Source organism: Sebastes fasciatus, chromosome 10 (genome assembly GCF_043250625.1).
Source record: "Sebastes fasciatus isolate fSebFas1 chromosome 10, fSebFas1.pri, whole genome shotgun sequence".
NCBI lineage: Eukaryota > Metazoa > Chordata > Actinopteri > Perciformes > Sebastidae > Sebastes > Sebastes fasciatus.
The window spans coordinates 22,444,484-22,456,556 of NC_133804.1; the positions used below are offsets into that span (position 1 = coordinate 22,444,484).

The window sequence follows — 12,073 nt, forward strand, 5'->3', positions numbered from 1 at the left end:
AGATTGTGTTCATTCATGAGTGTTTTAACCAACCAGTGGAAACTGCCAACTGTAACCAGGCTATGGCAATGCAACAACAAACGAGGCTGGTCTCATACACTGTTCGTAGCTATACATACAAAAAGTAATGCTTTGTAATTTGTGTATATTCCACAAATGTGTGTGTAATTCACATAATCTTGAACCTGGAAAAAGAAATAGCAGCAGATGCCGCATACGGAGGAAGTTGTGGTGGACGGGTGGGTAAAAAAATACTGGACTTTCGCCCAGGAGACCGGTGTTCGTGTCTCGTGTGAAACCAGAAGTCAACGCTGATGTATTTGTCACGTAACTTATGTACTTCTAGAGTTATTTTAAGCAACACCACAATCTTTTCCTAAACCTAACTATGTAGTTTTGGTGCCTAAACTTAACCAAGTTGATCTTTTCCTAAACCTAACTAAGTTGCTTTGGTGCCTAAACCTAAGGGAGTTGTTTCCTGTGAAGACGGAAGTTTATTTTGAAAGACTGTATTCATGTAACGAACAGAAATTGACTTGTATTGCTGGACAAGGAGGGATTACTTTTTCGGTTGTATGAGAATACGTTGAACAAACAGAAGTAGATTTAGAACAAAGGTTGAACTGACTGGATCTCTGTTAGATGTTTTGTTATGTGATTTTAAAAGATGCCTACCAACCAATTAAAACAGTAGTTCCGTATTTTGACAACTTATCACGTCTTAATTCTGAACTTTATGAACATTTACCGAAGTTGAGCATGATTCACCACCTTAAACTGATTCAGAAAACTCTTTCCAAACAGCTTTTATTATGCCTGTCCAGTTTCAAAACATGATTCAAAACTGTACGACAGCTTACCAAGTAGCACATTCGTATGAGTTACAGGGAAGAGTTGATGTTGATGTTTCAGCAGAGGAGAGCTTGTCAGTCATGTGTCAGTGGGCTAAAAGTTCAAACTGACAGCACCATGACTCAGGGGGTTCTTCCTGCATATCGCCACAACACAATGAGCGATGTGAAATTTGTATTGCCGACGATGAACAGCAGCTGATGTTAAATGCAAGTTTGACAATCAAAAATCCTGAAAAATGACATTAGTAAACCGCACATGTCCGTGGCTGCTCTCTGACACCTCAGGGAAACATAACACAACTCAAACTTTTTCTATTGTTGTTGCTGTTTGTGAAACAGTATATGTTTCACGGCAGAATTCTGATTTACCGCTTCTTGTGAAAGGAAAAGTGGCTTTACGTGACTCCGCAGTCTAAATTCATAAACAGGATTAATGTTCTGCATCCCACTCAGACGCTTTTCTCTGTTGCAGCCTAAGTTTGTGATTTAGACTGATGCATTTTTCATAAAAATGCAGTCTGGCTTTACCAAAATGTGTGGAAAATGGATGTTATTAGTATGGTGATGGACATATCTGTGTGTATGTGTTTGAGTTAGAGAGGTAGAAACATTGTGGAAAGACTGGGCCTGTGGTTGTGTGAGTTATTATGGTTGAGGACGGGGTGATGAGACAAAGCTGAAATAGAGGGAGTGAATGGGTTGTGATTGATATACAAATCAATTTGTGTGTGTTTGCATGTGTGTGAGAGTTTGAGGAGTCTGAATAGATTGTGTGTAACGGTTTGTGTGTGTGACTGAATGATTGCAATTGTGCAGTGCTGATGATAATGATTGCTTCTCTTGTGTATTCTGTGGTTCATCTGATGCAGGTGGTGTTTTCCTCGTTTAAAGAGATCTCTGCCGAAGCTGTCAAGTTCTGTCGATTTTTCGTCCTTGTGCGTATTAAATCTTCAGCATCGTTCCCTTAACTGCAGTATTTTGGCCAATTACAGCATTGCATTTTGCACAAACATCCTTGACTCTGTTTTGGGAGGTGGAAATGATGCACTGGCGTTTGGGAAGTTGTCAAAAATTGATGGCTGGAGCTGATGTGAGGCGCCTCGAGCCACGCCGTGTTTCAGACTAAACTAAAGTTTTTATCACTGCTGGAGGTTAAAAGCTCTGAGACAACTGGGGGGACCTACTGGGTTTTAGACAGCAAGCTTAGTAAAGTTATGAGCTACAGGGAAGTTACATGAGCTTGACATTTACAATCCTAATGATGGGTGCACAGAGCAAGCTTTAAATACGCTTCGATTAGCTGTGTAAACACTCGGATGAATGCTCTGCTTGTACAAACCATCATCACAACCAAAGTATCCTGTTAATATATCCTGGTAAATGTCAGGTCAAGTCGGATTATCACCTTTGCTTTACTTCCTCGTTTGTCATTTTGTTGCATCGTTTTGCTTTGTGACTGATTATTGATTAGTTGGATCTTGAAGTGGAGGCCTTTTGAAACGTGTCCAATTTGCACCAACACTGCACATCCTGGGATCCCCAGCAATACACCCACCAAGTGTGAAGTAGATCGGATGAACGGTTCTCGAGATATGCGAAGGACATACAGACAGAGATTCCTTGTTTTATAGTTTGATTAGGGATACTGAGCTGTTTTAATCCCTCATTACACAGAAAAACTATGCAGTCAGAGTTGAAGACTAAATTGGTCTGTAATCTGTGATGATTTGATTCAGTTTCGGAATTAATTTTACTTTTTCTCTTCCCAATCAATTTGTCTAATCTGGGGCTTTGTTTAAAACCAGTCTCATTTTCTGACTGTTGCTGTTTCTTGAATTCCTTTTAGCTTTCCTCAATCTCCACAATTTACTTGGTGTCTGGTGTTTTCATTACAAAACAATGAAAATAAGACTCTGTGAGAAACCAGAATTTTTCCTCATTAGTGCTCTGTAGCCAGACACACATAAGGCAAATAAAAACGTAATGCAGCCAATTCTTTACTTTCACACCAGATCAACTGTCGCTCACAATGTTCATCACACTACGAGCGCTGAAAGCAGCGACCGGGTTTGAATTGCATTCGTTGGAACCGTCACAAACACTTAAATGCTCTCTGGAGCTCTTTGACTGCCAACACTTTTAAACCAGATTGTGTTTCGTACCTTTTTGCTGCCGTGTTATGCTATAAAGCCTCTCTCTCTCTCTGAGGTGAGGTAAAGATAACAGAGTCTAATTGGAACAAAACTCCAGTTTGACCCTTCAGCTCAGTGCAGAAACAGAAACCTGTCGTTCAGAGGCAAACCTCAGCTGCAGCATAAAGAGCCCTTGTCACAGCAAAGAAAATAATCTTCTGAGACTTGGAAAAACACAACTCAGGTAGCACGGACCAATAGTTTAGAGGTGGACACCTTCACTGTGACTAAAACACGTCAAAACTTGATTGGCAATTTCATACATCTACAAAGGTGTGTAATTCCAGATTTGAAAGGAAAAGGCTATAAATGATGTTTCATTTATTGATCCTGGAGCTGGTAGGAATTTTTAGTTTGAAGTTTATTTGAACAGATTACATACAGGTGTTAAGTTGAATGGTTTCCATTCTGGTTTATTTTTATGGCCTGGTCAGAACAAAAATGAGGTAGATTTCCAGAGGTTTTACATGGATACAGATGTGAAAATAATACTAAAGTTCAAGACTCAGTGTCTCTAAATATGTATTTTTTCCTCATTAATGAGCTGGAAAGAGAATTTAAAATAATTAAAAAAATAAATATTAGTTATTCTCTTTAGTATGGAAGTGGGAGAGTGCCCATATCTGCTCATTCCCACTAAATAAGAAACACTATCAACAAGGCCACTGACTCTAATGCATTGAGTTATTGTCCTTTGTCAAATTTTTCAAGCTGAGTGAACCACCTCCAATTCCAATTTAGTTTTACTTCCGAGCTTTCAAGCGTAATTATTCTATTTATTCCACTTTGGCTCTCTTGTGGTTCCTGCCAACGGGACAATCTGTCATGACCCAGCCATCTATTTTGACACATGTTCCCTTGTTTATGACGCCAAGAGGCAGCGATGGATACCAGTTTGGACGGCGCCCGTATGCCTTTGGTGCCACTCTACATAATAACAGGCTTGTCTTTGCCTGCTGAGAGGAACGCCAATGTCCAGACAGCTATTGTTTGCAATTAGGGATTCCCACTGAGGCCTTCAGCTCCAGCCAAAGTATGTTTTGTTGATAAGAGACAATGTAAAGTTGGAGGCCTTCCCTGTTGATAAGATGTTCATCCAACACACAGGGTCTGATGGAAGTATCTGACATGTTTGGGTGAGCAGGAACAGAGACAACAGGCTTGAATGAGGGACAACGGATGGGATGGGATGGGTCAGATCTGGTCATTTGAGGTCAGAAATGTGGTTTAGGAAGATCTACGAGGCTGGTAACCAGTTATTTAATAACTAGAAGGGCACCCAGAGAGTGCAGACCTCCACCAAGGTTGTTTCCATAAGTGAAAAATAATTTGTGTATCCACCCCGTGATTCTGATCAGCCTATGCTACACTCTTCTACCAAGTTTCATGAAAATTGGGCGAGTAGTTTTCCCGTAATCTTGCTGACAAGCAGACAACCAAACCAAACCGAAAACATAACAATAATAATATGCCATAGGAGTAGGAGAGAAGGAGTTATTTCAGGCATCCGGAAATCCAGACGTAAAAATGACTCGCATTTGAAGCTCTTCCAAGGCTTGGATTGACATGAAACTCTCTTGGTTCAAAAGATGAACAAAATATCTGGTTCTTTGATTAAAAAAAAAAAAAATACCAGCCTACAGAGAGGACAATTACGACTCCCAAGGTGCATTTCAGCAAAAAAACATCCATTCACAGAGATAACAACTCTTAAACTGGCATATTTCTTCCATCACTGTTCCTAGCAACCACTACCACAGCTTCTGTGTCAACTGAAAAAGACGTTGGTGGGGTGGATATGTGACTCGCTGATTGGTTAGGGCAAAAAAAGAAGAAATCAGCTGATATGTTCAGAATGTTAGACTGAATGAATGAAGTGAAACCAAACGGCAATTCAGTCTGATTATTTGGCTAAGCCTGAACATGATTATTAAAAAAAGTATCTCGGCAAAGTGTTCTTCCATCACAGTTTGCTACAGACACTCCACCGCTCAAGACAGGAGGCAGAATTGTTTCTTTATCATATTTCTGTTTCCTTCCTGAAAATGCTCAGACGATTATATATATTATATCAATCCCTCCCCTTTGGCTCTCTTGCTCAACCACAGCAATTTCTTACCAACAACATGTAATAGGGAAACATAGTGTAAGTAAATAAATTAGTAAATGTCAACACATTCTCACTCCCAACTCAACAAATACCACTACTTGTTCAGTGGCCCTACGCTTCAAACTATGAAGGTCTAGCGTCAGTTTTAAACGTGTCAGGGATGGCGTGTCAGTTTCTGCTCGTCACATGCATAGTGTCTCTTTTCAAAATAAACTTCCAACATCAGATGCCAAGGGGCGCTGACCAACAGGCCATATTTGACGAGTTGGGAGTGAGAACGGGTTGTAAATGTGCAGCAGACAGAAAGACAAAAAAAATTACAAAACAAAATTGTTTAAAAAACATTTTAAAATGTAAAAACACGAATGCTAAGTTTAAAACTAAAGATGCCTACTCCAGACTAGCTACGTAGCCTGTGGCGGTTTTACAGATTCTGATTAGATCAGCAGCAGTCGAGTGTGAAGTGGGATCCAACTAAAAGTGACAGTTTTACAGTTTTAACTTTTGATGCAATAGCAGATGCTTTCACCATATTCACTGTAAGTTAGTAGAGGCCCCCCAAAGACGACAACTTGTGTGCAATCAGCTCAGCTCAGCTGACGCAATGGTTCATGCAGAGTCACTCGAGTGAGCAGTCAGACATGTGATTTCTCACGCTGCCCCACACAACGAGCTCTCTGCCTGCAGCATCGACTCTTCCAGACCATCTGTGTGGACCACCGAGGTTTCTGCCTGCCGGCCATCAGGGCTGAAGGAAAAAAAAACAGCCTGCTCTTTAGATCCAATCAGCGGCACTTCAGTTCAGTACGACCACCTGATATGGAGCCACTCTGAAGGGCTAAAGCCACGCTCCAAAAATAGCTGTGATGCAGAAGATATTCTGAGGTAGAGTAGGTAATATTTTCACTTCTGAAACAACATTTTCTACATCTATTTTAAATAGATTTTGCCTCACATTTAGGCGTCAAAATCACTCAGAGTCTCAAAACTGCGGCCAAGAAAGTGTATGTGACTGTCTTAATGCTGTCCAGTGAGGGATTGGAGCTTTAAAGCTTGTTGTCTGGAGGAGGTATTACCCCAGTCACCCCTCATCTGTCTCTAATTGAGGCTGCTAGCTTGCTGATTGCCCACCAGAAGTTCAGCTTAGCCGCAGGTCAAAGATCATGAGTATCGGATGACAACAACGTTTTCTGTTTTGCTCAGTCCTTTCCTTTTTACCTCTCGCTCTGCGTTTCTGCAATCAAATAGTAGTAGTAGTTACAAATGCCTCTAACATCTCACCTGTCATTGTATTTTGCCACAGTCAGAACACTGTTTATCCACTGTTTATTACAATCTAACCACGCATTAAATATACAGATGCTTATAGAGGCTTGTGTCTGCACTGACTAATGTAATACATTATTTGATAAATAACACATTTTCCGGATGCTGAATAAAAACACCTTGCGGATAAATCCTTCGTCCAACTAACAAAGTAATATCACATCATAAAATATGATTGCTGAGTTTGATAAAGACTTTTCACACTTTATTTAACTCATAAGGTCTTTTTGTGATGTTTATTCAGGGTGTTCCTATAGAGTTTGGGTTGGTTAGGAATCGTTACTTCAAGGCACATTGAGACAATTTATGTGATCTATACACTGTGAAAGAAGCACTGACATCCAGCTCTTGGTTGAATGCACTTATTATAGGTAGCTTTGTATATACAGTCATCTAGGTTAAAAAAGGGCTAAATGTTGTTGAAAAAGTGAGTCTTTTATATGCCTTCTCGGATCGTCAAATAGCACCTGAATCCGCCCTCAATCTTTCCAGCATCCTCTGTTGGAATTGGGTGAGATGTATCTGACCACTTTTGTAACTTTCCCAAACAATATAACAATCATCCCAGCTTCAGTACATGCAGGAACTATCCAGGTGTGTGGAGGAGAGAATGAAGGCAGGGTTTGGGCGTCTCTGTCAACCTCTCTATTTCATTCTTTACTCAGCTACTTCAGTCCACTTTTGTGTGAACAACCGAACACCATAAATGGAGGAGAAACTGCCTGAAAGTGTGTGCTGTTATCTCCAATTGCATCCTTTCTATGACAGCAGGCTGTTTTTCCCCACCTTCGAGCGTAGAAAATCAGAACAGCTAAAAACACTTTACCTTTAAACACGGTTAGATGGAACTTTATGCGGCAGAGAAATGATGCTGGGTAGTGTGAAAGAAAAACACTTTCTTCTCCTTTGACACTCTCAAAGTGCCACAGAGCAACCCAGTTGCCAGAAAAAAAAAATGTTGGCTCTGTATGTTTCTGCAGACCACGGGATACGTTGAATGTCGACGTTTATGAACCAAAAATACGTTTCACAACTTTGTTTCATAACAGTCTCGTATCACGCTTGCAGAAACGCATGATGACCCGTGGTTAATGTTGCGAAACGATTGGTTAGGTTTAGGCAACAAAACTACTTGGTTAAGGTTAGAAAAAAATCATGGTTTCTGTTCAAATAGTGACGTGACGGCGCGACGTGACGGCGTGACGTGACGTGACGGCGTGACGTAACCTTGAACCCTGAGTCCGAGATCAGAACTGCATCCATGGCAAGAATGCCGTAATTGACCAATCAGAATCGATTATTCAACAAAGCCGTTTCATAACATTACGTAACAAGCATAAACAGCGGTCTATTGGGCTAAAGTCCTGTGTTTGTTTGACCCACATCCATTCAACACTCCCACATGCACTTAGTGGACTTTCTCGCTCTTTATATTAATATTATACCACGTAACTTTCAATAGCGGTCGCTCAATAATTTACGTCACTTTCTTTGCCAGAATGCAAAAAAGACCTCATTCAGCGGATCCGTTGTTTTTCCAGAAATGTATAAGGGCAACAGTTTTTCCTGCCGACTGGACTGAACTTAGCATCAAAGCTCAATAAAGGACTTATACTGTTCAGCTCCCAGGCTATAACGTTGTTGCTGAATAAGAGCTTAGAGTGAAATCAATCTTTATTTAAAAAAAAAAACTTTTACACTGAACAGCTGGGTGCTGAACTTAATTGTTCCCTAAGAATTAAGAAGCAGATGCCAGCAGCTTTAAAATCTGTAGACAGGCAACTAATGATCAGTAAGTGTTGTGAAAGCTTAGAGTCAAAGTGCTGCTCTTGCTTCTGTCGGCATTGTCGGATCCAAAATGAGGCGAGGCTCTTGCTTGAATGAGGATTTTTTTATGCTGCCTATCACACCCGCATCTTTGTTAAAAGGTGGTAGCTACTACAATTACATGCATATCAATGTCTCATTTAGGGGAAAGGTCAGACTGTGTAGCCAACAAATTCAAGATGAAAGAAGATTAGTGTGGAGGCCTTTTAACTTTTCATATATATAATGATGCTTCTGTTGAGAAACTGTCAGCGTTCCCATTTGATCTGATTACTGTGTTGGCACCACTGATCAAAGAACAGGCCTCATTTACACACTATCACTTCGCCTTTGAACATCAGATGGTGAAAATAAAATAATTTGGCAGATAGGGAACGGCATGCGGCTCCTGACTCCAGCAGTGAGGCGTAGTGTATTAGCATATTACAGACAACGCGGACGGAACATAAAAGCCACAAATAAATTGCCCCTCAAACTTGTGCTTTTCTGTAGACTTGCAGGACAAAGACACGGGAGAAGAAAATTGAAATTGTGCTTGTGTAATGGAGTTGTGTAAAGTTAGTGGTGGTGGTGTGTTTCCTCCCTTCCTCCCCTGTCAAAGCCTTCAAGTACGAGACCACGAGCCTCGGGAGGATTACTGTAATGCATTACCAATGTCAAACAAGTCTGAGATTAAACAAGTCATTTTCGGAGGGCTCTTAAACCACCCAACTCACTTCGAGGGCTTTGATTCATAACTCATGACGGCTACTTTGCTGTACCTTGAGACGTTTTGTTGAAGCCATGCCAAGGTTACACTATATGTATGAGCGAAAGTGCAACGTGTGCAGTTTCATGCTATAAAATATATTAAGATCCCCTGTGGTGCGTAGTGAATTAGCACCCATCTGGACTTTTTTTCCACAACTTTTTTGCAGTTTTCTTCACAATGGACTCAGAGGTGTTCCTGTCAAAGAGTCCTTGAAAAATGATCCGCCTCATTGTAAATCACTCCGGATGAAATGCCAGAGACGTCAGTTAAATTGATTGTTCAGTGTCGACCTTTTAATGCTATTCAGCACTTGACGCAGTGATGAGATGACACAATTTAAGGACCTTACAATTTAAAAAATAAAGTAATCAGGAAAAGTTTGCTGGCAAAACGTAGTTTATGGACTTTATTCTGGGCTATTTGGAAATATGAAAAGTCAGTTTTATATTCTGTAACTGTTGATTATTTTTGCTTCAATTAGTGTATTATTTTTGTAGAGCATGTACAGTATTGACCTCGCCATTCTCCACATGGAAACACTTACTTCAGCATGGCAGGGCATATCAAATACATACTTTTTAACACGTCACATACAGTAGATTCACAATTATAGATTAATAGCGTAGTGTTACATCAGATTTCTGACTTGATCAGCAGCAGAAACTTTACTACATATAAATCCTGCTTTCCCTGGATGGTTTGTCAGTCTCATTAAAAGTTTTTAATGATGTCAATGACTGTACCAACACCTAATACCTAATAACTTCATTTAGAAAAGTTGAGTCAAGCGTTTAGTGGGAGTAGATTACTTTTCGCTGATGCAGCTCCTTTTCATGATAAAGGTTGATTAACGAAAGATTGATTTTTTACATGAAAAATCTTGTCGTAGTGCAGGTAAACTAACTTCTCTTGACTGTGGTTTCACTCCGCAGATCTGAACTGATGTGTTGTTGTTTTTGTCTTTTTGGCGTTTCCATAGCGACAGCATGCCAAAGCGGATGGCTCTGATCTGCTTCCTGTCTCTGGTCATGCTGATGAGCATCCTGGGAAACATGCTGGTCATGGTGGCCGTCTGCAAGGACAGACAACTCAGGTGGGACACAGCTTGCTTTCCTTTCTTTCCTATAGTGCGTACATACAATTCAACTTAACTAACCAACTCTTCATATTTATGATAATATCACCTTATTCAAGACTTCTGTATTTTGAGAATGAATGCATGTGTGTGTGTGTGTGTGTGTGTCTGTGTGTGTGTGTTTGTCCTTGTGTCGTTAAGTGAGCCAAAAATAGAAAGGATGTTTGTAAGAGAGAAAGAGAGTGTAAGAGAAGTAGAGCGAGAGAGCCACAGTTAAATAATACATCAACTGCTTCTGAGACAGGAATTTTTAGAAAGTGGATTCCCCCAAAACTGAACACTCTAATAGAAAATAATGCGATCAAACTGATTTTGTCGCTCACTCACATCTCATTCAGTATATAGCCTAGGCTATATGGTTAGGACACGGACACCGTAACCTCATTGAGACAGGTAGACCTGGTAAAACTTCTTAATCACCGGGGGCCACCTACAGCAGATGTTTGGTGGCCACAGAGGAACTGTCTGTGGCCACGGGCCATCAGGCCATGGTTAATGTCGACCCTGCATGAATGAGTGATTTGTCTGTGCACTGTAAAGCTAGATGAGAAACGGCAACAATGCCCGTGACACAGGCAGAGCCGGCAGGTCATCCTGAAGACGGCTGGTCATGTGGGAGCCGCTGTCACCCCAATGATTCATTGTTCTTCTTCTCCTCTCCACCTTTTTCTTTCTCTTACTGTCTCTCTGACAGTTGGACTCTCTCTCTCTCTCTCTTTGTCTCTTTCTATCTTGCGACACCTGCCGTGAGAGCTCAGGGTGACCTTTGTCCCCAGGAGGTTGACATCTGTGTGTTGGTTGGGAGGAGGATGAGTGCACCCGAAAAAAGCAGGTGTGTGTCAGTTGTGTGTAGACTTGGGAATAAAAGTAATTAAAGTGAGGTTTCATTTCTGTGTATACATGCAGAGAGAGTGTGTGTGTGTGTGTGTGTGTGTGTGTGTAAGAACACTGATGAGTGACAAAGTCACCGCTGTGATGTCTCACCTCCCTGAGGAGAGAAAGATGACACGCCATCTTTGTTTCTCCCCGCCTCATTGTCTTTCTGTCCACTGGGAAATACACATAAAGTCAAAGAGAGAGAGAGACATCCACTGTCTTTACTTCTAGTACAGATTAACTCACATGCAAATATAAAAAAAGACACACACACATAGTGCATGGACACACAAAAACACACACAGACTCACACTTGCTTGGCAGTAGTGTCCCATGGGTGACTGTGTTCGTGACAAAAATAAAGCATAACTCTGAACACATCATTAAAAATCAACAAAACTGTTCAGTGGCAGCAGAGAGTCAGCCTGTTATTTCACAGCGTCTGTCGGAGTTGGAGGACGGAACCTGCCAAAATAAAAAATAAATTAATAAATGACTCAATAGATAAAAAAAATTTCATTAAATGTAGCAAACATAATATTAGAAATAAATGTAGCCATTAAATAATTGATAAAATGTGACATAAATTGATATTTCTGATTTAATTTGCTTCTTTATTTATTTATCATTCTATTAATTCCCTTATTTATTTACTGTTCTGTTTAATTTTCCCTTTTATTTATTTTTGCATTTATTTTTCATTCAGTCATTTATTTTATAAATATTTATTTTTGCATTTATTTATTTTTTATTTATTCATTTATTTTGTATTTATTTATTTTTGCATTTATTTGATATATTATTTTAAATGTATGCATTTACTTATGTATTCAAGGCAAGAAAACTTGCCTCACATGCCTCCATGGTGAACCAAGAATCCAAAAATAGAGAAAAGTCTTGATGAATTGAAGTAAATGGGGTTTGCGTTTTACTACAGCAAAACTATATGTTTTCAAACTCTCACACAGCTTGTGCAGAATAATCCAGGTCTCATTTATCCAG

General features: G+C 40.1%; 2 protein-coding genes across 5 annotated transcripts in view; both read left to right on the plus strand.

The window, feature by feature from the left end:
* Positions 1 to 12,073, plus strand: part of htr4 (5-hydroxytryptamine receptor 4) — a 165,915-nt gene that overhangs the window by 76,962 nt on the left and 76,880 nt on the right. For all 4 annotated transcript variants that reach the window (XM_074649021.1, XM_074649023.1, XM_074649024.1 and 1 more), the window contains exon 3: positions 10,040 to 10,153. In XM_074649021.1, coding sequence (XP_074505122.1) covers positions 10,040 to 10,153 — 114 coding nt within the window. The remainder of the gene's footprint in view (positions 1 to 10,039; positions 10,154 to 12,073) is intronic.
* pde6a (phosphodiesterase 6A, cGMP-specific, rod, alpha) overlaps positions 1 to 12,073 on the plus strand; it is a 221,754-nt gene that overhangs the window by 36,102 nt on the left and 173,579 nt on the right. The gene's annotated exons all lie outside the window — the stretch shown is intronic.